The 25,749-nt window shown below is 38.9% G+C and overlaps 1 protein-coding gene across 10 annotated transcripts in view; it reads right to left on the bottom strand.

Moving 5' to 3' along the window:
- LOC108136217 (uncharacterized protein DDB_G0283357) overlaps nucleotides 1-25,749 on the bottom strand; it is a 53,350-nt gene that overhangs the window by 4,556 nt on the left and 23,045 nt on the right. For 5 of the 10 annotated variants that reach the window (XM_017257228.2, XM_017257229.2, XM_017257232.2 and 2 more), the window contains 6 exons: nucleotides 17,420-17,764; nucleotides 9,223-9,406; nucleotides 7,553-7,735; nucleotides 6,149-7,471; nucleotides 5,588-6,062; nucleotides 4,805-5,110 (listed from right to left, as the gene is read on the bottom strand). In XM_017257228.2, the coding sequence (XP_017112717.1) occupies nucleotides 4,805-5,110; nucleotides 5,588-6,062; nucleotides 6,149-7,471; nucleotides 7,553-7,735; nucleotides 9,223-9,406; nucleotides 17,420-17,764 (2,816 nt within the window). Of the gene's footprint in view, nucleotides 1-4,804; nucleotides 5,111-5,587; nucleotides 6,063-6,148; nucleotides 7,472-7,552; nucleotides 7,736-9,222; nucleotides 9,407-10,589; nucleotides 11,175-14,374; nucleotides 14,960-17,419; nucleotides 17,765-20,233; nucleotides 21,118-25,749 lie in introns of those variants that run through there. The other 5 variants (XM_017257230.2, XM_017257237.2, XM_017257236.2 and 2 more) reach the window with 4 other exon arrangements.

Here is a 25,749-nt window from a genome sequence, read left to right as displayed (position 1 = left end):
CCTTTCACCAGACGGAGCACTTGGAGGAGTTGGAGCCCCAGTTGCATACGAAATACGAGCATGGGCATAACTAAATCAAATAAATTTTCATTTAGACAGTAGTTTAACGGCAGTGACTAAGTGAAGCTGAGTCAATAAATGACCAATACTAAAACTATTTAATATAATATTTACGGTATGAAAATATATTAAGGAAATTTTAATTATATTTGTTATGTTAAAGTTTTATGAGCTCGTTTTGATATTATATATATTCTGCTGGTAAACAATTGGTCTAATTGAGTCATGTAACAATTTTATAATTAATATTTTAATCTCTCTTACAAGTGTGAAACTATATTACCGAATTTGTATCATCATATTTTATGTAAAATTTATATATATTATATTATGTATTCTTTTGGTATTTAAATGGTCTTGTTGCTAAAAATTGTTAAAAATAAAAATGCTTCAAACAAAATTATTTTTTTATATTTACACATAAGCATTTTTAGCCTTAATAACTGAAGAGCCACATAAATCTAAACTTTAAAGTTAATTGGGGCTAAAATATGATTACTAATTGCTTACAGATATGTATTTGATTTAGACAGGCCAGACAAAGCTGCAGAGCAAAAAGTTCCATAATGGGGAACATAAGTGGGCCAACTTAAGGGTGTCTGAGATTAGGAATGTCTACAAATGATAAGCATTCAAATGTGCCTTTGATTGGGGCCATACAATTTTTGGATCGAACCTCGTGCCAGACATAATCAACAAGTTTAAAGTATTTTCATAGACTTATTTGTTCCAATTTCATATTTTAATCTATGTTACAAATTATGTAGATTATTTTCCTTATTGCTCCGCTCAATCTAGCTCAAATCGAATGGAAAGCTTGCAGTTTCCTGGGAAATTAGTTTGATAATTTAATGATTATCCCCACACACGGAAGAACAGCTCCCTTGCCATTGCCATTGCCATTACCATCGTCGTTGTCGTGGGAGTATCTACATAAAAATTGAATTAGCCGCAGTTTCCATGGAAACCCCGTATGCAATTTCCAGGCAGCCAGTTAATTGGCCAAAACCAAGACCCAGACCCCATCTAAACCCGATCGCACCGAGTCCCCAACTTTCACGGCCTCGTGGTAACCCGTTTGCACGGCGATCATTACGTGGTGGCTGGTGCCGATTCATGACTGCACTCTTATGGCCAAACCACTCGCAATCGAGTCCAGCCTGTTCGCATTGAATTTATATTTATTCGAACTGCTGGAGAAAAAAGAGCGAACGAAATGCACATTTTTCCACATGTCCCCACACATTTTATCTATTAATTTGTGCAGAGCAAAGCGGTTTGCACTTGTCAAGTCCGCGGTGAAATTCGAAAATGGAGTTGATGTCCAGTTCGGTTTTTTTTGCTGTTTTACGAGTGCAATGCCTGATACCAGGCCTTTAAAAATGCAACCAAAAATTGTTTTTAAAGCTTTTTCAAAGAAAATAAAATTTACTGAATTTTTAACTTAAGATTGTCTTTCATTTAAAAAGATAAAGATTAAAAGATTAAAGATAATCTTATGCTTAAGATTTTCAACAAATTGCTGATGCTTTAAGCATTTACTTGTAATTTACTTAATCATAACAGTCAAAAGCTCAACATTTTTAGCTGTAGCAATTTTTGCAACTGCAAACTGGGCAAAGAATTAAAAAGGACTGTATTGAGTTTCAGTAACAAAATTAATCAATATTTGTGTTTTTTTTTTCTTGATTTAAGAAAGAAGAATTTCCGACTTTAAGAATAATGATGAGGAAAGAAAAGGAATTTTATTAGTATTACTCAGATATATATGCAAATAACTTTTTATACCTTTAGTAAAATGAACAATAATTGATCACTGTTTTTAATGAATTTAAATAAAAAAATAAGTAAATTTGCATTGCATTTATATTAATTATATTAATGCTATCGTTGAAAAAGTACCAACTGAAGAACACTCACAGCATAAGAACTTAGTAACTTATGCTGGCAAATATCACAGTTCATTGGATTGGATTTGCAGTACTAAACTGAGGTTTGGAATCGGATTAGATAAGATTCATCACAATAGATGTTTATCACTTAAGTATAAAAACACTTTACAAGATATAGCCTTTTGATATCCATCATTATATAGCATTTTTGGGGATCACTTACACCGAAAAATATCGAACCGATGAAAGCTGAGCGTGAAGTAATTTCGACGCGAATTCTTGTGCATCTTGACCGAGCCCAGCATATTCATTTTGTCCACTGCGTATTCAAATCAAGCACATTCTCAAGGGTTTTTGGGCTAGCGCGTGAATTGATGGCCGGAAAAGCGGAAAATCGGGGAAAACTTGACGATGTTGCCTTGGCGAGCTCCGTTGGCAGCCTGAACTGGGTTCAAGCCATCGCCAAAGTTATTCACCCAAGACGACGGCGACGACGACGACGGATCGTATCGAATCGGATCGCATTGGCTCCAAAAGAGAGTGAGACCACTGCGCCTCGCAAAAAACACGTTCACTTTCGTGGGTAAAAGTTGCGCAGATCCACGAGCCGATTGCTAGCCAAGCACTGGGGGCGTGGCACATGTGGGCGGTGGTGCGGGTGGTGGTTCGTCGGTCGCCAATTATTATGGTGGCCAAATATTTGTGTGTGTGTGGAACACTCGCAGCTTGTGGCTGGCAAATTGCTTCCTCATCGCAAATCAGGGATGCCATGTGTCCAGTGTATATGGTATATGCATTTTCTTTCGAAGGTCTCTAACCCAACGACAATTGACAACAATGTTGGTTCAGACACTTGAACAAAAAATGCGGGATATGCCACACTTTTGAAAATGTGTACTTTACTCTATAGCAAAAAATGTACCTCATCAAAACCTTTTCTCAGAATATTTTTTTATGAAGTATAATACACGCTGAGATGTCAAATAATACTCTGGATTTTTTTGGAACATGGATTTTCCATTTTTCTGAATATTATATTAAGTTAATGTTACAAACATTGTAAAAGTGAAATCAATATTAACAACATCTCAAACATAATTACTTTTTCAAGTAAATGTGACTTACAAAAAAATTATTGTTTTATTATTGTTGTCTTTTGAGCTAGGCAAGAAAATATATAAGATTGTGCATAAATCATTTTGCCGAGTGTGGCTCAAAACTCATGACTTATGCTTTATACGGCAGCCAAGTGGCTGGGATTGTTTTCATCGCTGGCACTTCCACTTTTTCACTTTTCCACTTTTCCACCATGCATCCCGACTTCCACTTCTTTGTTTTGGCCACATTTTCCGCGGATCTTTGCCGCCTTATCGTGTGAACGTCGGCTCAATTAAAGCCTCTCTCCACCGACCGCCTCTTTCACCCCCTTTTACCCCTTTCTCCATTTATCCTGCCTCATTGGACATAATGGGCAATTAACAAATGGAAAATCGGAGCCAACACATGTCAAACATGGCAGCTATTATTCGCATTTTTCAATTTTTTTTTCGTATTTGCTTCTGTAGTTACGACTTTTGCGGCAATTAAGTAAGGCCCGATATTTATTGTGTGATAATGAGGGGTATTGTTTTAATGTCTGCAATTCGAGGAGGAAAACGACTATTTGGATTTTTAACTAATCATTACCAATGGTATCTTTAGGTCTTAAGTGTTGGAAATAGTAATTGATTAAAAAATTTGATTTGCTTAGTTTTTGTTACTACCTTGTTAACTCATCTTAAACCAAGCACACTAAATTCCTTATTAGGTTTGCCAACTGATGACATGATTTGTTAACACAACAATTACCGCACACTGCTTGGGAGCCAACACTTCAATCAAGATGTAACCATTATCCCACCGAATGGACAGTCTGAAAACTACCACTGAAAGATCAGGTTCTCCTCGGGCAACTTGTTTCTGTCTTTTCCCACTGCAGGGCACACACTCCACTACCATTTTCCCATCCCCCCTTCAAGCTGAACATGACTGGCGAATTTCCCCTAATTGATCAATCAAGGCGGACAAGTGGACCCTGGACACTGGACACAAGGCACAGGCCAATGACGATGCGGAACCCCCATTGATATTGCCGAAGTTCAAAGACCTGGTCAACGGTTTTAATTGATTAATATTTCCTCAGCTTCTTGACGGGTTGACTGCCCATGGTCCTAGTGTGACTCCAACGATGGGACAGGAATCGGGAGACATGGGTTATTCGAGGTTTCACTTCCGGGGCATTGTTTCCCCTCATTCCATAAAAAACAATCGAAGGATCCGGCCAAATCGGTGCATCTGGCTTAGTCACTTTCACATTGCAGATATGACAATCCAGAAGCTTGCGATCCTCTTCACACATATTTTTCGGATCTAAAGAGTCCAGAAAGAGCGTCGGATTGCCGGCGCTATAAATGATATAGGTGTTCTTCTTAATCAAATCATTTGGCTCTTTGATAGCCTGGCTCGGTTTGTCGTTGCTCATGGTACTTCTCCAATTTTGTAAGATACTCAATATCAAATATCTCTAGTCCAATTTGATGAGGGATCCGGAAATTTAAAAAACTTTTTCGGAAGCCGAGCGTAAGATTTTTTTTTTTGGGTTGAGAAGCCTTCAAGACCTGATAGTTTTTTCATCTGTTGCTCAGGGTATCGAAATCGAAAGAAATTTCCTTTAGAAAACAGGAACATGAGTACAAAACAACCAGCCCCTTCTCAATAGACATTTTAGATCTTGTTTACAATAAGTTATGAGGTTTCATCACCCCATTGCACCCCAATTAGTGTACAATATTCACTAAATCTTTAAGACTTACCCGAAATGGTGGACATGGTGCGATTGTGGTTGCCGCGCACCAGTTCCGATGGCCTCAAGCTCGGCTCCTCGACCACCTCGAGTCCGGAATCCGAGTCAACGGCATCGGCGACTACGGGATTGGGAGCCGGAACTGGCGGAGGAGCAGCGGCGGTGGCTGGACCCTGATTCGGTCCAAAGACATTCTTCTTGTAAATGCCATTGTTGGCATTCATGTTGTTGGACTGCTCGGCGTTCAAATTATTGCGCTGCTGCTGAGCAGGTGCCCTCAACGGTGGCGGCAAGGGTGGTGGAGGTGGTCCATTAACTTTGTAGATAAAAAATAAATTCAAATTAAATACAAGTTCCAGGAAATTTAAAAAAAAATGGTTTACACGGTGCTTTTTAATAAGAAAGCTTTACAAATCGGTGACTTATCTTATAAATTAGTATTTTAAATATTTTCTTTGCGTTTAAAGAAACTGTTAAAACATTGAGTCTGATGTCTAAAAGTATGCAATAAAAGTGTTTGCATAATAAGACTCTTAACTTCAACAATTTTTTTTAAAATAAGAAAATTACTCTCTAAACTCTCTTTTTAGTAGAATTCAATGAATTGATACTTTTAAGAGTGTAAATAATTTTATAGACTTTCAGTATAAAGTACATATATATATATGATTTAAATATATTAAATTATTATTTATAAAAAAAACAACTTTACTAAGGGAAACAACTTACTATTTATAGTACTTATATTGTAGTGAAAGTTAAGGGATCATTATTCATTATTATCAAGACTCACCCACAGCCAAATTTTGCATTGGCGGCGCCGAGGAGACCCGCTTGAGATTCCTGCTGCTCTGACTGCCGCCGTTCATGTTGCTCATGTTGCTGATGTTGTTGTTGCTGCCGCTGATGCTGTTGTTGCTGTTGTTGTTGTTGTTGTTGCTGATGGTCGAGGCATCCGCCAGATTGTTGCGGATCATGGAGTTTTTGTGCGTCTGCTTGGTCCGCTCGGCCACATCCTCCGGCGGACAGACGCTCTCGTAGGTGTCGCTCTTGATGCCGCCGTTCAGCAGCTGATTCTTCAGATTCACATTCTTCGCACTGTAGTTGTCCTTCAGCGAGGAGTCGTACTTGCTGCTGTGCAGACCAATGATCGAATGCGACTTATTGCGATTCAGCAGGCTGTTATTATTGTTGTTGGTCAGGGCGATGTTGCTGCTGCTGTTGATGATGTTGCTGCTGTTGTTCATGTTGCGCTTGTTGTTCAAATGCTGCAAGGATGCAAATCATTAGTCTCATATATCATACAAACTACTTTGATTTTTAGTTCAAGATTAAAATGTAGGTCAACTCTTACATGATTGCTGTACTGCAGCACAATGTCCGTGCTCCTGGTGGAACTGGCACTGGCCGAACGCGAATGGGAGCCACTGTCCCTCGATCGCGAGCGTCCTACGTTGTATTTGTGTTGTTGCTGCTGCTGCTGCTGCTGCTGCACGGCCTGGTGTTGTAGCTGATGTTGCTGCTGCTGTTGCTGTTGCTGTTGCTGCTGTTGCAACTGGTGCTGCTGCTGGTGCTGCTTGCGCGACTCCTCGCGCACCAAATAGATGTCCTCGTAGTCGTGATCACCGCCGCCATTCTGATTGTTTGGCAGCCCCTTGTGCGGCTTGTAGTTGTTGCTATTGTTGTTGTTGTTGTTGTTGTTGTTGATGTTGTTCTTGATGTTGCCGCTGGCGCTGATGTTGCTTATGTTGCTGATGTTGCTGCTGCTGCCGTGCCGATTGAAGCTCTGGCTGCGCAGCTGCTGCGGCTGCTGCTTCGGCGAGTTGAAGCTGGACGAGATGGACACCGACTCGTCGGAGCCACTGCCCGCCCCACTGGAGCTGGAGTGCACGTCCGCCTGGATGGTCATCGCATTGCCCGCCTTCGACTGCATCAGCTGGTGCGAGTGTGAGTGTGAGTGGGCGTGGCCATGGCTCTTGCCATGCTGCTTCACACTGCTGCTGCAGTCGGAGTCCACAAACAAATCCCTCACGCGGTTGTAGATGATATCCTGCGGATCGTGCAGGAAGAAGGATTCCCCGGAGATGCTGCCATTCGGTGAAGGCGTGTTGTACATGCCTCCATTGCGCATGGGATTCACATACAACCCATCGTTGGGCAGCAGGGCACCACCACCTCCTCCTCCTCCTACTCCCCCTGCTCCCGAAGAACTAGTCACTCCCGGATTTCCACCCAAAGAGGACGAACCATTGTATAACTTCTCGGAAGAGCTCCTCGATTGCTGGGAGTAGAGGGCATCGCTGTTCTTCCTCGAGATTCCCATGCCCATGCCCATGCTCATGCCCATGCTCATGGCCATGCCCAGGCCCATTGCCGATCCTCCAGCTCCGCCTGTGATGGCCGGTGGATGCAAGTAGAATGGCTCCACATCGGAGCTCAAAGTCGAGGAGGACTTGGACTTGATCGTATTGCTGCGACTGGTTTGCTTCGAGGAATTTGAATTTGAGTTGCAGCTGCTGCTCAGGTGTTGCTGCTGCTGCTGGTGCTGCTGTTGCTGGTGTTGCTGCTGCTGCTGATGTTGCTGGTGGTGTAGTTGCTGCTGCGACTTGTGCCGCTGCGAGCTGCTCTTGCCATTGTAATCCACCGAAGTGCCGTGCTGAACCAAGACATTCAGGCACTGCAGCATAAAAAAGGGTTTTTTATACATTAAATTAATATATGTTGTATTCAAATGTAAAAGTGCAGATTTAAAACCCACCTCAACCTGCTGATTTTCTGCAGCATCGTTAATTGGGGATTTGCCGTACTTATCCAGGGACAATTTCGCTCCATGATTGAGCAGCCAACGGACTACGGACAGATGGCCCCGGGAGGCCGCAAAGTGCAGGGGTGTGGCTCCATCGCCATCCCTCAAATTGGGATCCACACCTTGATCTTGGACCTATTAGAAAAGATGAAAAGTAATATTGGGTAAAAATATTTAAAAACTTATAATTTAATTTATAGAGAAAACACTTAAAATCAAAACTCTGATAAATTCAAATGAGATTATTGTTATAAAATTAAAAAAGTTATCCACAGAAAAGCTACAGCATACAACTTTAGACTATTAAATAATGCAGAAAAAATTAAATCTCTATTAAACTTAAATGATCGATTTTTGTACTTTGTTTAAGGATTCGGACTTCTACCCCATTCGATTGGAATGAACACATTATTCAATAAGTTTTTTACAAAAAGGGGTCCAAGATACAACCCCATTTTAAACGGTCACTTAATGTCTCTTTAGTGCGAAACACAACTGCCACGCCAGCCATGTTTATTATGGCTAATCCATCTGAAAGCCTAAATACTTCGCTTATGTCTTGGCGGGATGTTGAGTTATCTGTTCACTCACTGTCCACTCAACTGTCGGCTCCTTGAGCCAGTGTCCACTAACTCAACTCAATGTCTTCCAGCAGCGGCTAAGTATTCCGCAGACGCCTGCTATGTGGAAAGTGGTTTGCCAGCCGTCAGGCGTTGTGGCCATAATGGAAACTATTTGGTTCAATTTAGAAAGGTGGATTTTCCACTGGCATCGCGCCTCTGGCGATGATCTTGAAAATGCATTCTGGCCAATTGGGGGGCCATTGTCAGCGTTGGTAAATCTTTGCATAAGCAACTCTCTCTCTCTCTCTCTCTCTCTCAGCACCTTGGCCACCATACCCCTACTCCTCCTGGTCATCCACCTCCTCTACAACCGGACGCATTTTCCGATTGATAAATGGCACTGGCCTGGCGACAAACTGGCCGAGAATCCCACTCGAGAACCCCGTTAAAGCCACCGAAACAGGACCCACAGAAACTAGCAAAAAGAGTCAACTACTTAGCCACACTGAGCCAAAGAAACACTATTAAATTATCATCTTGAAACGGGTATTACAATTTACAAGCATTTTCTACCTCCATTGAAAAGCATCGAAATATATTTAGAGTATTGTAATATCGAAATATCCTATGTCAAAACAATACATAATTAGATCAAAATGTAACTAACTTTTGTGATTTATCACTGAAAATAAGTTCTTGTCGCAAAAATATATCAATCGTTGTTCTGAAATTACTCTATTTGAAAGTTTATATAATTTTATTGAATTTAAAATTTGAAACTGCGTAATCTAATTAGTTATAAGTAATAAATAGACTATTATTGTCAGATTATTTATTTAAGAGAATTTGAATTTAGTGTTTTTTTGTAATATTTGCTTGTTTTAATAACAGCAATCTGTCCCCAATAAAACGAGTGTTTTTCGACAGTGCCGTTGACTCTGGCAATTGACCCGCATTGCCTGCTAGAGTTGGCCAAGTTGGTCGTGTTAGCCATGCTAGCAGTTTGCAGTTGGCAACTTGCAGATCAACTAAAGGCCGAAATTTAAGCGGAGCACTCACCATCCATTTGAGGCAATCCAAGCAGCCCATTTGTGAAGCGGCATGGATCGGTGCCATGCCGTCGCGTGCACGGACGTACAAAGAGCCGCCGGCCTCGAGCACCAGAAACTTGAGCACCTCCAAGTGGCCCTCCTGCGCCGCCAAATAAACGGGCGTGACATCGTTGTCCATTTGCGTATTGGCGCTGCAATTTGTCGAAAAGAAACCGAAAACAATCACATTAATTGCCATCCAGTTAGGCTATAAAAATAAAGTGTTTAATGGGCAAAAAGTTGCACTGAAAATGGCAAAAAGTGTTCTCATTTTAAAGACCTATCATTGGCAATCATACATATGTATATAACACACTATATATATAACTGCAGTTAATCACTGAAAACGCACTGGGTCACTGGAAAATCTTCTCGGCATTTTCCTCTTCTTTGACCGGTTTTCCACTCTTTTTATTGCGGAATATCATTGATCGATCGATTACAAAAAGAGTGGAGATGGTAGGCAGAGATTAATCAACTCCACCATTATTGGAATGGTAATCTTTGGAGAATGTGTGGGAAAAGTTATTCACCGATCTGTCAAGGCGATTGTATTCCCATTAAATGTCCACGGCCATTGATCGAAATTGGGTAACAAATTCGGAGATTAACTCGCAATCGGTATGGATGCAATGACGTTTGTTATGTGCTTTTAAATTTATTATGTTTATAAGCAAACAAGAGTTGCAATTCAACAGAAGGTTTTTTTCAACACGGGATTTTGAAACATGAGATGGACACAAAGTGATAAAGTATTATGTTTCCACAATTTATGTTGTATGGTAAAAATCTCTGATTGATTTTCGACCATTACGTGAATTGAAAACAATTATTTTAATAGTGAATAAAGATAATACATATAGATTTAATTTATATATAAAATCTGAACACACATTTGAACACACCAAATGGTGGGTTTTAAATTATTTGTCATCCAAAAAGAATACTTATTAGACAGCAATATATAATGACTTCCTTAATGATTTTTAAATTATTTTCAATCAATAAATATTACCCTTTTCCATGAAATAAATGTTTTAAAAAAAATGTCATCGAAATAATTTCATAAAAACAATTTCATTGCTCAAAAAACTGTGCTTTTTGTTCTATTATTCTATTATTTTATGGTAATAGTTAGTTTTATTGTTATTGAGTAAATATAACAACATAAACAATGTAGGACAAATTTGGATAAAGTGAACAGTTTTCTATTCGTGGGTGTTCCATTTTTTGAGACTTTGGTAATATCATATAATTTTTATATAATTTATATTTATTAATATATGGGTGGTCATCCGTATCACTCATTATCAATTTCCCCTTGTTGTGCCCCACCTGACGACGCTGCGGCGGTTGTTCTGCTCCTTCCGCCCCACGCCGCTCATCATGGGCGTGGCCTCGTCATCCTCGTTGGAGTCCTGATCCTCGTCGTCTTGCATATGCTGGCGCACCACCTCCACGGCGGCCTTGCGATGGTGATGCGACTCCATTTGGGTATCCTTCTGCTGATGGTTTTGTTGCTCCCTATCCCTATCCCGATTCCGATCCCTATCCCTATCCCGATCCCGTTCTTGCTCCTCGTTCCTCGAATCCTGGACCTCCTCGATGAGCGTGGCAACGGCTGGGGGGTGACCCTCCTCGAGCTCCGATCCCGTGCTGCTGTGCACACTGCTGCTCAGAATGGCGGTCGTTACCTCCGTGGCGATGATCGTGTGGATGTCATTGTTCGACTTGGACTTCTGCTTGCTGCGACGGTAGGAGGTCAGGCTGGTGGTCATGCGACCAAGGAGGCCCTTCTTAACGTTGATCGTGGAGAAGTAGCTGGAGGAGGAAGTGGGTTGGCATTGGTTTACGGGTGACACAAGCTTTTGGTGTTCAAGTAACTGGGGGGCGGTGGGGTTGTGTGTGTTTGAGTGGGTCTTTCTTTCAACATATATGTTTTTTTTTTGAAGGGTTCAATGGCAGTGCGCTTTGGTGCTCATGGTCATGGTTTGCTTTGGTTTGGTTTGATTTTTTTTTTTTTTTGTTGGTGGACTTTAATTTATTCGCCTGGGCTTACCGTTCGTTCGATTTTCACTTTCGTTTGTCACAGCGCTTTTTTTTTTTATTTTTCCGGTTTTTCAATATCTTTGATTTTCCGTTGTACCGTTAAGCACACTTACACTAACTCACACACACTGCAGCAAAAAAAATGAGTTCGATTTATGGAACTGGTTGAGGAAAAACCACTTAAATGTCTTGATTTGCATAGCGAGTTTTTGGTAGCGGTCTTTTGTTTTCTTCTTTTATGATTTTTTGTTATGGATCATATACGGCCGGACAGAAGTACCTGCTGAAACCGAAAGTCTGCATTTTACCGACAGCTCTCTGCGGTGGCTGAGCTGTGATTAAACCCTCGATGCTCGATCTGCTCGACAAACTTCTGCTTCTTGCCTGCATATATAATATATGTCTATATAACTAACTATATGTACAAAACTTTTTAGGTGAAATTAACGCTTAAAAGCGAAACAAAAAAACGGCCAAGGGGAGGAGATTTTCTCTCGGGCGAGTTACGCCTGACTCCCAGTCTGAAATCTGCACTTGTCTTGGCACTTGGTCTGCCACTTGTGTTGCTGCCGTACATGTTGCTCGAGTTGCTCAAGTTGCTGGTGTTGCTGGTGTTGCTCGAATTGCTCATACTGCTGCTCATACTGCTGCTTGGCCTGGCTTTCCACACAAGCCACAGTGGGGCAAGAGTGGGTGTGGATCGCTTCATCCAACGGGAGAATTATAATGGCCACTGATCACCGTGATCACGGCAATTTGGCCATCGCCGAAATTACAGGCCACCGAAGGCAAACGTTTGGTCAAGCTTTTCAAACTTCAAATTGCCCCAGAGTCGCAGCTGACAGCTTACTTGGATCTATTTTGTGGATAATACTGTTAAGTAAAATAATTGAAACCTCTTTTGTACTTTATAAGACACAATAAACACATTAATTGTTGTATCTTTTCGGTGAACTACTTCCTTTTGTAGAATCAGATTTTAAGTTACACAACTTTTTAACTTTTATTGTTTATGTATATATTTACTTGCTATTTCAAACCTATATTTAAGAATTTTGTTTCATTCTTTCTGCCTTTTTTATTCTTTAAAATAAGTATTACCAACATTTTGAATATTGAAGGTTATGATTTTTACTGAATTATTTAATATTATTGTTGAACTCTATTCTTATTAAATCAGTCCTATCACATTCTTTGTTTTCGAAACTCCCAAAAATCTATTATGTTAATGAGATAACTAACTTTTGCAATCGGTTTGGTAAATCGGTGCCATAGAATTGATATCCAAACCCAAGTTTAGCCCATGTCCCACGGTGCTTTCGCCCCAATGTGCTCCAGAAGATTCGGGGACCGAACGGAGGCGTCGGAGGCGATGATGATGATGATGGGTATAGAGTACAGCGTATAGTATATGGGTACGGATACTAGTATCTGAGTGTCTGTTCACTTAGTCAACTGGCTTACGACTTCATGGATATTGCGCACGGCAGTGGAGTTTGGCTTTGGCTTTCTTCGTCCGACTTCGGACTACTTGTTACATTTTCCAGCTTTTCTCGCTTAGAAATGAATTGTAAACCAATTAAAGTTGATTTTTCATCTTTATCTCCCCCGGTCTCGCGTCTATTTAGTTTTCGTATTCGTATCTTGTGGCTTCTTTAGTAGGTGAAAATACAGTAAGAAACATATACTACTACTACTATATTCCCAATATTTTTTCTCTTTTTGTGTTTCGGTTTTCGTTTTGCGCCGCCATGTCTTGATTTTCCCTCTATTTGCAATCTAATAATTATTTTTTAATTTATTTAATGTGTCTGGGGGCCGAGCAGAAAATGGAATTAAAAAGCGAAATAATTGAGGCGAAGCAGGAGCCTTGTTAGAAATGCCAGTTGACAGTTATAGACTCGTTTATTTAATTGAACATTTGCGTGCTCGAATCCAATGACAGACGATCAACCATCAACAATTGGCGATCCACAATCAAAACTCGCCGATTGTCCATCGCTGAGAGAATGCAGAATGAAAGCCACGCGAGTGACACAAATGGACCCCAGGGAGATACAAAGATACAAGATACATTTGTATCTGTTTCTGTATTTGTTTCTGTATCTGCAGACACAATGAAGATTGTCTTACGCAGCGATTAGTGGGAATCTTCAAGTGATTTCCCAAGCAAATGTGGGCAGTGAGTGCCGCTTCTCAACTTGTATTCTATGACAATTATCACGCCTTTTTGGTTACTTTCGAGAGGCTCTGGTTCTAAGCCAGGCTATATATATTTTCTGTTTAATTCTAGGCATCTTGAAATGTATGTATGCTAAACATAATAAAATGTTATTTTCATCAGTTTATGTTTAAACATTATTTTTTTATCTATCAACCCTTATGCCTGTTCTACATTGTTATTAGCAAATAATACATGCAAAATTTATATTACATTTATTTTTTTCCAATATTTTTAAAGAAAATTAATGAAAGTAAATAGTATAGTAATACCTATACAAATTGTCTTTCAATTATTGAACTTTAAGCTCGTTTAAATAACTTATGTCAATGATAATTTATCTATAAAATACTTTTTAGCCTATACATTTTTAAAACGATTTATCACAGTATATTTGAAAATGTCTATTTTCTTTGATTTTGTTATTTTTATAAATCCCATTTAACTTGGGGACGCCTAAATGATTCTAAAAAGTGTTTTATCCTAAGTTATAGTTCATATAGTCTCTAATTCCTGTGACTTTTAATGGTTTTCAATGAAAGAAATTCTTTTCATAAAATATAGTTGCTTAATCCGATTTCTGATGATAGTTTTTGCAGATGGTTCAACACTGATCACTTAATATTCCGTTCACATGTTATAGGACCAAGCACAAGCACTCATTACCGAACATTTATGTTTCAAAGCATTTGATTCATTTGGATGCACACTCAAACACACACTGGCAAAAAAAATAGCAGAAGCTTTCTAGCTCGGCATCCTTGGCGTCCCGGTGGCCATTTAATTTCCTCGCTGCCTTGGCCAATCGATTAGTGGCAACTGAATGTTGGCCAAAAGCAGCTGTGGCTACCTTTTCATGGTTGCGGTTGCTGCGGCTGCTGCTGCTGCGGATGTTGCTGTTGGCTTGGGCATTAAGCCAAATGTTGTGGCTACTGTTTGCGGGGCGAAGATGATGTTGCTGCTGCTCTTTTTGTGCCTTGCAGTTCTTTGGTACACTGAAACTGTTAATTAATTCGCGTTCCGATTCGTTAACTGCATTTGAAATACTTTGAAGCGCGAAATTTTGTTTGCCGTTGCTGGTGTTGCTGGTGCGGCTGCCGATGTTGCTGGTGTTGCTGCTGCCGATGTTGCTATTGCTGCTGGCTGACCAATGGACAGTCGCGGAGGCGGCGGGGGCGTGGCCGTGCTGCTGCATCGAGCTTCAAAACGAAACCGCACTAAATCCACCATTGAAATCAAAATTCAAATTCATTCTATGGCCGCATGTTGCTGCTGTTGCGCATAACGGTTACTGTTAAACGGTAACAACTTGAACACCACCAACTATCACTAGGCACATAAATATATATATAATATATGTACTATATAAGACGAAGGAAACGTAGCCCACGAACGAAAGCACCGTTCGCCTCGACTAGCCAAACGCGAATAGCCAGCACCACCGAGCGCCAAGCGCCATCGAGTCATCGAGTGGCCACCGCGAACCACTGCTTCCTCCTCCTCCTTCTCTTCTTCTTCTGCTGTTGCCGCCGTTGCTTCTTCCTCTTCTTCTTCTTTTGGGGGCGGGAGGCGGGGCAAACCAGATAGCTTGACACCGAGCTGTCGCCAAACGCAATATTATCAAATGGCCAGCAGCGAGGGCGGATTGACAGGTCAAAGGAAAGCAAACGGATGTAAGTAACAATTAAACTGTTACGCCCCCCTCATTGTATTAACACATTATTAACATTTGCTTAAATGTCTTCAAAACCAATAGAGCTTGGTCTAAAATACGTTTTACTTACATTCTAAAATATTATAAAGTATGAAAAGTAATATGGGATGGTCAAGCATCCCAAAAATATAGTCCTATTCACTATGATTTACAAGTTGAAAATAATAAGATATGTAAACAGGATTAAACAGTACTTCCATTAAGTTATTCAAAAAATGAATTTTAAAGGTTAATCTATGTAATAAAATTTAAATGAAATTGAATAAAAAAGAAACATACTTTTAATAGTTTCATTAACAAAATTAAAAACCAAACTAATAAATCTGCCCTCGCTTTCTTCTGTGCAATATCAACACAAGAAGCACCAGCTGTCTTAAGCGAGGTGTCTTTGTACGCAAAACTATCAAACGGTTTAAAACGAGGGCAGGTTGAAATATTGTCAAGAAAAATACAAAATATAAATATTTAATATTTTGTCTAAATAACTATAATTTCTTTGGATATGCTTATTTTTAATTTTTTTTTAAGAATAATTGATATCTCTCGATCGTATTTGATCTTAAACAGTTTTTAACATTATTTTTGTACAGAACTTAACCTTCAGAAATTCGAAAACTTTTTTTTTGGTTTTAAAATTTAATAGGGCCAACATAAAATATTGAAAAATATATTTTTTGTTTTCGTTCTTAACTCAAAACAAAAATTTTAATTTATCATACATGTTCGTACAGTTTCATTACTTTAAGCCTCAATTAAAAAATAGGTATTTGAATAATTCGGAAACAAATTACAATGAATTCTAAAGCGGTTTTCATAGTTTTTTTTGTGGAATATCTTGTGACATTATTGGATCTGCCCTCGCTCTCGCCTCTCGTTGCTTTCTGTGTCGCTGTGTCAGCTGTCATGTCAATTGATCTTCCTTGGCGCTTTGTAAATATGAATTTTAGTAGGCGATCGAGGGGAGGGGAGGGGAGTGGAGGAATGGTACGGCAGGCGGAGATCAGGCTGTGCCACCGATTCGCATTCTCATTCTGATTCTGATTCTGAGTCCGATTCTGATTCCTTGGCCAAGTCCGAGGCTGCTCCACTTCGTGGCGAGTGTCGAGTGGGGAAAACTCGTTGAAACGGTGCTTTGTGAGGCTGTGAGTTTTCCAGTTTGACTCCAATTGAAAATAGCACACGATAGAACCAAACCTGGCCTGGACTCGATTGGATTGGATTGGATTGCATTGGATGGTTTCGGATGGGATGGGATGGGATGGGATGGGATGCGTTTCGAGGGGATTGGAGCACGGAGGATGCATCTCGCTTGGCTGGCTCGCCTTGGCCGCTTGGCCACTTGGACTCCCATTCCCATTCCCATTCTCATTTCCCAATTAAATGAATCAGCTTTGGACGCGTGCTGCTGTTGGAGCAGAGGAATTTAGGTGAGTCAAAACACCGGCCACGGATCGCTGGCCCACTTGGCCGCGAGTTTTCCGACCAAGTTTCGCCAAGTTTTCTTAGCCTTTCCTAGCCTTTCATAGATTTCCGCCACTCTTAACTCGCCTCCATTCTTTCTACCTTGTTGGATGAGCTAATATGTTTTAATTAGTGCATTTAATTGACTGCTCCCAGCACAACGGGCAGATAATAATTTCACAAATAAACTCTTCGTTGATTTAGTTTATGATAATCAGATCGTTACAGAGACTTAAGAAACTTAAATTATTGCAATAAAATTATCATAAAATCCGAACTGTAAATGGAGCAAAATAAATGGACTTAAGAATACTTTTTATGTGCTTATCTTGTCTAATATAGATTATAAACTTTAATTTATCGTGGATACTTGATTCATTTAAGTCCCTACTACGCAAGGTAAGGTTTTTTTTTTTGCACAAACAAGTTAGCTCTGATTTTTTCCTCAAATAATTAGCCACTTGTTTCGGCTTCTACACTAATCGAATCAGATAAGCAAACCCCTAATGAGAATAATTGTCGATGGTAAATGGAAAGAAACTGCATCGAATGGAAATGCAGACAAATCGAGGAAATAATAAAATACAAATTGGAGCCCGGCGATCGATTTCCCCGACACATAAACACAAAGAACGGGTGAAAAAAAGCTTTCACCCCGCACTCGAATCGCGATGCAAGTTTTGGCCACATACTATATACTAAACTTGGTCATCCACTCACCAAATATCCACGGATGCGGCGACCAGCAGTTGGACGCAATCGAGGCAGCCACGTGCGGCGGCATAGTGAAGGGCCAGAGCTCCTCCGTTGGGTCTTTCGCTGCCGGAAACGCTCCCCGGATGGTGCATCTGGCCCATTTGCTGGCCCATGCTCCCCAGATTCATCATACCGCCCACTCCGCCCAGGTAGGAGTCCAGCTGGTGGGCGTGCATTCTGCTCGGATTGATGCTGCTATTGCTGCTGTGGTTTTGGTTGCTGTGCAGGAGCTTGCTGCCGTGCAGATTGTTCAGTTTGTTGCTGTGGTTCAGGTGCAGATTCGAGTTGAGCGCATAATCGTTTATGGTTCTGAAAGGAACAAAGAATATTTATACATTTAAAATTTGTTTATATAGATAACTTTTTGGTATTGAAGTTTAAAAATTTTGTTGTGTAATTTTCTTTATGAAAACACTCAAAACTGTAAAAAAATTGTTGTACATAAAAACTTAAATATAACTTTTAACTATTTTTAATAAACTGTTTAGTTTAGTTTTGTGTACATCTAAGATCCCCTTAAATAAATGAACATAAAGTACTAACTGAAAATATAAGGTCTTACCAAATAGGTAAGCTTAAAACAGGATTCACAACTTAAAAACTGCATACAAAAGTAACAGTTGCTCAAGAAAATATTGCCTACTTTTGGTCTGCGTTATAAGAAAAATTGCAGTCAACTTTCCTGCAGGCGTAACGAAAGACTTAAGACAGAAACTTGAAAACAAAACAACAGATAAAAAACTTCAAAAAAATATATAAAAATATGTTGAAATAATTATTTTAACCAAAAATAAAAGATTTTTGGGAAATAAAAATAGGAACCAATACCAAATTCGCTTAACTACGAGAACCTGGGACAATAAAAAATATAAATAAATAAAATTGACATTTATGTGCTTTGTATTTCTTTTGGTAATGGCTAAAAAAACACTTTTGTCTTGAGCAGACAATTTATTTAATTTGTTTCGCTTTTTATACATTAAATAACTATGTGTTTGACAGCCATTTAGGCACAACCCGTAATTTATTAATTAACCAGGCGATGTGCTGGCAATTATTTATAATTGCATCTATCTGCGCATCTTTGGCTTCACTTGGATTCACTGGGTGCCCTTTTCCGAATCACTAAACCAGGTCAAGTCTGCTGCTGACTCACTTGATTGCCGTTTCCGCGGCAGCAAAACAATCATAATGATAATGCTAAAAGAAACAATACACACGGTGACAAATTAATTGAAAGCTGAGAAGCGAAAATACCAGGCATTTGTGGGCTGTTGTATCTCGTTTGTCGCTGCTTTCCACCTGTGGCAGCATAAACAAAAACCAAACAGAAAGCCGCGAAGACGACACTTTCTTCCAGTTTATTGCATCAACGGTGGCAGCGTCGAAATGGCAAATGAAAAATGGAAGCGGGCCGGTAGCAGGTGTCAACAAAACAGGGCAGGTGCCACGAAACCCTACAAAATCCCACAAAAACCACAAAGCCAAAGCCAACAAAATCTGACAAAACCCACAAAAACATTCAGCTGAGAAAAAAGCGAAGTGAAATAAGCGATTTGGCAATAGCATTGCAGGCCAGTTGGTCAACCAAAGTGGCAAAGTGGCAAAGGGGGCTAAGAAAATTATGATCTTTAAGGGTGTTAAGAGGCGCGGCCCAACTGATCCCTAGTTTGTGATATAATACGAAAAGCCAATAGAGAAACTTTCATAAAATGATTTAATAATATGGCTTATTGACTTTAGTCTTTCTGTGGTTAGTTTAAATTTGTTTATAGAAATTTTTCCTTTTCTTAGTGAAATTAACTAAACGATTTATTGATTTACTGTTCACATATTTGAAAAATGTATGTATTTAATTAATCCAATTGCAAAAATTGCAAAAAAAAATTTTATTTCAAACACTAATGAGTATAGTAGGCGGCCAAGCGAATAATGCTGTAAAATTAGCTACTTTTCAAAGGCATACTAATAAATTATATGAGTAAAAATTTCATTCCTCAAAACAAAATACTTAACTATTAATCATTCATCTTTATGCATCGATAAGTTTTCAATAAAGAAAATAATCTATGGCTTTTTAAGTACGTTAGTTAGACATTTTACATTTAAACCCAGCCACAAAACGTCTTTAAAAATCTATTGGCAGTTAGATATCCCAGAGAAGATATATCGGAGAGGAAGGGGATTATCAGAGGCGAAAGCTTGGAATAAGTGGAAGAACAGAGAACGGAAGAAAATAATCATTCAAGAAATTATACTCGTGCAGATCTGCGGGTTTTTGTGGAATGGGAAACACTGAAAGTTGGTGGGAAATTTGCCTGACTCTCTGGAAGCAAAAGAGTTTGCACAAAACCCGATGGATTAATCAATAACAAAAATCAGCAATATTCCTGATTTCAATTTGAGTATATATGTGAAAATAGATTGTATACTAAATGTGACTCTCTCTCGGTTTAAAATTAAACCATTCAATTCCTGCTTATAGACAGTATTTTTTAACTCTCTATTAAATGTAAAACATCTTTGTACGAAATCTGCTATATAATCGTTTCTTAGGAGTTATAAGACTCTAAAAACAGGACACTTTGTTGCACTTAAAAAAAAAATTTTAATTGTTTGCACAACATATTTGTCAATATTTTTTCCAGATTCTCTTAGTCATCTATTTATCCACACTCCACTGTGGCTAATTGATTTTGGCGCTCATCTATTTTAAAGCTCAATTTGTGTGTTCTGGTTTGGCGTTTTTTTTTGTTCATTTCTGGCGATTTCTTTTACCTCAATTTGATGGCAATGTCGCGGCACTTGACGCATGGCACCTGGCCGCCTTCCTTCAACTTTGGCATGGCTGCACTGCCTCCCTTTTCCGGCGGTGATATGGTGGCATACCGGGGTTCCTCCTTCTCCTTCTCCTGATCCTCTGGCTTATCCGCCTCCGCCTCAGCCTCCGTTTCGCTGGCAAAGTCCACGACCAGTTCCTCGCTGGCATCCTGATGCAATTGCCGCTTGCTAAAGTAGCCCACATGCTGTTCCACTCCGGCATTGGCGTCGAGCAGGATGCGCTCGTAGGCGGCACTCTCGTTCTCGGAGAGGGCGAAACGCTGCTCGAAAACCCTGGCGGGCAAAGCACTCTTGCGGAGCACCTCCATCCGCTTGTGCCGTAGTTCGATGGAGAAGATCAGACGGACACGGACCAATCGCCGCAGACCCTGATGCGTGGACCGGGCACGTTGCAAACGGCGTCGCTGCTGCCTCAGCTCCAACTTCTCCAGACCCTTGAGCGATTTGGGGTCGACCAGGCCGTGGTTGTAGTCCGCTATGGAGGTGAGGTCCAGGGCGGAGCGAGTGCGTCGCCAGGGCACCAAGTCGAAGTGGGCACCCGCCCAGGGATGGAAGTTCACCTGACTGACGTTCGTGTTGCGATCCTGCTTCAGTATCCAATCCGATGACTGCTGCTGCTCCTTGGTCACGCGGACGTGATCGTTGCGGGCTGCTGCCTGCGGCTTGTGGCGCTTGTATCGCGGCACCAGGGTGGCCTCCAACATCCGGGCATCCAGACCGTAGTCCCGACGCAGCTGCTCCAGTTCCCTGCTGCTGGCCGTAAACTGAGCACCGTTCCACACGATCACCGGCGCACAACTGGCCATTTTTTCCCGACTCTCCGTTGCGTTTCCCACCCCGAAAGTTCTTTCTTCTGCTCGACCAGTATTATTATGTGATTATTATGTTTTCGAAACCCGCTTTCCGGTTTCCGTTCGGCAATGTCGCGTTTGTCGCGTCCGCGCTCCGTGACGCCGGCGACGCAAATGTTAGCTGGCTGGCTGGCCAAAAAAAATCCAAACTCCAAATCCGCAGTCGATTCCTATGCAAAAACGTTGCGCCAACTGCGCTGCTCCCAACAAAACGACAAACGCCACTCATGATTAAGAGTTTTCTGTTTTCTGTTATTGTTAGTGTTATTGGAGTTGCTTTTGTTGCTGCTTTGTCTGCTGCTTGTTGCTGCTACTGTTGCTGCTGCTACACGCAAAGAAAATATGCCTATATATCTTATTATTATATTTTTTTAGGTAATTAAAATTTAATTAAATGTAATTGTTGGTTTTTAAAAGTTTACTTTAAAGAACAATGTTTATAATCAATAAAAGGAAAAAAGAAATAATGATTTTAGAAATATAAGAATAAATTAGCTTCAATGACATTAATTAAAAACCCAATTAACAATAAAATAATGGTTTACTATATATGTATTTGTGTATTTGTATATATGCATTTTGTAAAAATTATGTTATTTACATATACTTCTTATAATTTTGAAATCTGCATAATATTTTAAAATCATTGAAATGAATTTTGTTATTACCGCCTTTTTATAAATATTTTGCTAAACAATATTATTTTGACATTACATATAAGTCTCTTAGTTTATAGTAATTATTTTGGTTTTATGAATATAAAATTACTGTATCAACTAGATTATTGCCATATTTATTTAACACCCAATTGATCACAATATTGAGTTGTATTTCCTCTCTGTGTATCTGTGTATTGTTTGCTCAACATTGAAGAGTCGCGGGCTTAGCTGCCCCCTTTGATTGTATTATTTATTTATTTTTCACGCTCACTGCCATGTCAACTCTGCTCTGGGGCAACTCTCTGCCGGCGTCGACGTCGACGTCGCTTCACATGGTTGCGCACGCGTCAGCAATAACAACTACATATGATAATATTAACTAAACTTCATCGTAGTTGGAATTATCGCTGCTGTTGCTGGGCATTCAACAATTTGAGTTCACAATTGTATTCTCGGCTAATTGACAGCATCGGGCCATTGGCATTGTAGCGGTCAAATTGACCAACAATTGCAATAAAACATACGAAATGAATATGAAACCTATAAATCATCCCCATGCTTATATGAATCACTAAGCAACCAATAATACTTTTACACCCAATTTTATTAATATTGAAATGCTTTATAACATCCTTTAATTGTTGAAAATTGAAGAGTTCCTTAATAATTATCATTAAAATTTCAAAAAGAAAGCAACGCAAAGTTTAACAAGTTATCCAGCCTTTAAAAATATTCTCAAAACCCAACATGTATTTATGTAGACCTTAGAATTGTAAACGGTGTGTTTTTTTTCAATTAAGCAAGGTAGGTAATATTAAAATGTACCTTAAACCTTACAAATTCAAAAGAACAAGGCTCTGTTTTCAATCACCTTAAGTAATATTATTAATTTCAGCTTGTTGAAGCCAACTTCATCATCGTTTTTAATTTGCCTCATCAAATTAACTAATTTCCATAAAAAATATGCAATTAAGTTGCAAAATATCCGCCTAGTGTTTAGAGTTCTCATTGCCTTTTAGACATTTTCCACATGAAGTGCGCTTTGAACGCGAAGCATGCCAAATATCAATTATGTTTTACACTATATATATACTATATATATATATAGTTTGTGCCCCTAGAACAGGCTCAACTCAAGCGTGGCGAATTTAAATGAATTGGGGGCTGGTTTGCAGCTTCTTGAGTGGCAAATGACTAACTTCCCCCCGTTTTTCCTCTGGGTTTTCCATTTCCACTTGTGCCGTGAGTCATGGAACAGCGTGTGCAATTGGCGTGAAGAGTGTTCATGATTTCTGGTTCAATGGCGACCAGAGTGCGGGTGTCGCACGAATACTTTCGTGGATTTCAGACCCTCGAAAAACTTATGACTATGTCCTCAACCTCTGCGTAATATCATTCATTCTCTCTGGGCCATCATCATGCGACCCACAAAGGGCAATGAAAATGAAAACGCCAGAGATGAGAGCCATTAGGTGACTTAGAAAGACTGCCATTGGGTTCGGCAGAGTCGTAGTTATAATGCAAATATAACAGAGCACATTATAGTATAATGGAAGTCCGTCCATCCGCATTTCACGTATTTCCCATTCAAATTCAAATTCAGATTTGGCCGAAGGTTGCCCAAATCGCATCCATTCAGTCCATCAAAGTGGTGTGACACACATCCCAAATATCAATAATATTTATTGTATTTATTGTATTTACTCTTGGCTCACTTCGCCCGTGGGCACTCGCCGAAAAATTGCGCAAGGAGTTTGTATTTTGATTTGTGTTTTCTGCATTTTAAATTAGCATAAAGATAATCAAGTATTGGCCAAAAAACAGAGAACCGTTAGAAGTATTTGGGATTTAGCTTTATCTCTATACAAATTATTGTTTGCTAATCCCCACAAAAAAATTTAATAATATTGTCTTATCAGATTTCTCTTTGGATAAATGCTTAAATTTCAATAATTACTCAAAGTAAAAACATATTTTTTTTAGTTGTTTAATTGTAAAATAACTATAGCTAGTTAGTCATTAACATCCAATAAATAATCTATGAATATAAGCAAATGTTAAACCTAATTAATTAATCATACGATTATTTGTACAATATCGCAGATGTATTTTCTTTCTGTGTATTTGAAATTCAGTAAGATATTCATATGTAAATTCTAGCTTTTTTTTTATTAAACTTCCTAGTACAGTAAATACTTAATTTGATTAAATACCTTGCTGAAATCAAAACACAACAACTGAAAATTGTAGCAAAGTTTAACGATGTTCAACCGAAGCCTATTTTACTTCTTATTAATTTCTTTGGCCCACTCCAATCTCGTCTTAACGGTGGGCAAACTATTAACCAGCAAAGTATCCCAAATACCATAATAAACAATCTGAAAACACCCGAAATCAACAGCGAACAAATGCTCCAGTGGTTTTGAAGGGTAAAACCATAAAAAAAGAAAAACAATTTCTTTTGGGCGCGTTGGAAAACAGTTTGTTTGGTGGGTTAGCATAGCAGTTGCTAACTGTGTGCCCCACTCGGCGGATGGGAAGTGAACATAAAAAGCACCACTCGCAGCAGCAACAAAAGCCTTAATAGCACAGTATGGTGGGGCAATAAAAAGGAAAGAAGAAAATAAAGTGTTGTTGGTACTGCTATTCGGATTTGATCCATTTAATTACGAATTTTTAGGTAATTGCGCCATATGGAAAAATGAGGAAAATAAATATGCTAATCAAAATTGGGTCAAAATTTTTTCCTGCACTTATGTGAATATTAGTTGGAAAACACAACAGATTCCAGCTGTAATTTAATTTTAATTGCTCGAATAGCATAATATTTTTAAGATTGAGAATTGCGTGTAAATTTAAGAGGACGCTTTGTTTTAAAAAAATGCCATTTGTAATAAATATTAAATAAATATAAACAAAAAAAGACTTTAAAATATTTGCTAAAGTAAAATGAAGAACACAAACATTTGTGAGTTATTATCAAACACAAAAGTGTATATTTAGAATTTTCTTAAAATGCCTTAAAATATTTATATCTTTCTGGGCTTTAACTCTTTAGTTTCCGTGATTCGAAGTTTTGCGACCCCAACTTGCACACTTTTACTTTTCGCCCTTTTGTTTTTATATCTTTTGTTTTTGCCCATCAAAAGCAGAACACACCGCTAGCCTTCGATCTAACTGTATATACTTCGTTTTCATCTATCCATCGATTTAGACATCAAAGATCCAAAATCTCACATGGCACACAAATATATATCCCGTCATCCGGCAGTCAATTCAAATTCAAATTTTCGAACGGCCGAGAATCGAAACGCGGGATGTTTTCACTTTCTTGTGAGTGATTTTAGTAGAAGAGATAAAAATGGAAGAGGAAAAGTAGAAAGCAAAAGTCAATGTGCTAAACTATTGAACTTTTGATGAGCGACTATCCATTAAGAATTTTTGGACATTATCAGCGGTCAAATGGCATTTTAAAACTCACACAGAAAAAAAAGGTAAAAAGAAATAACTAAACTTAATTTTGTTGATAAATCGTTTAAGGTGACGTTAAATTAAAATGATTATTAAATAAAATATTTGGATTTTATACAAAATTTTATGTTGTTTAATCTACTTTAGCTTTAGCATTTATATATTCTTTATAAAAAATAGTAAATCAATGTAAAATATCTATTTTTTTAATAATTTGTATTTTCTGTAAGCTTACTTTAATTTTGCCTTCTTTTCTAATAGCAAAAAAGCCTCTAAATCGTTTAAAGAATAATTATTAAACTAATTATTATTATAATAAGTAAAAGTATTAAAGCCAATTGAAGATATATATTATAAAAATATTTTTATTTCTGTTAATTTTCATTTTGCTCTTTTTATTTATAGTAGCACCTATCTTTCTTTTCTCTCTCTCTACTTTGTATACCCATCTTTCTCTGCAAATCTTCCGTGG

Source organism: Drosophila elegans, unplaced genomic scaffold (genome assembly GCF_018152505.1).
Source record: "Drosophila elegans isolate 14027-0461.03 unplaced genomic scaffold, ASM1815250v1 contig_149, whole genome shotgun sequence".
NCBI lineage: Eukaryota > Metazoa > Arthropoda > Insecta > Diptera > Drosophilidae > Drosophila > Drosophila elegans.
This window is presented reverse-complemented; position numbering and strand designations above follow the sequence as displayed.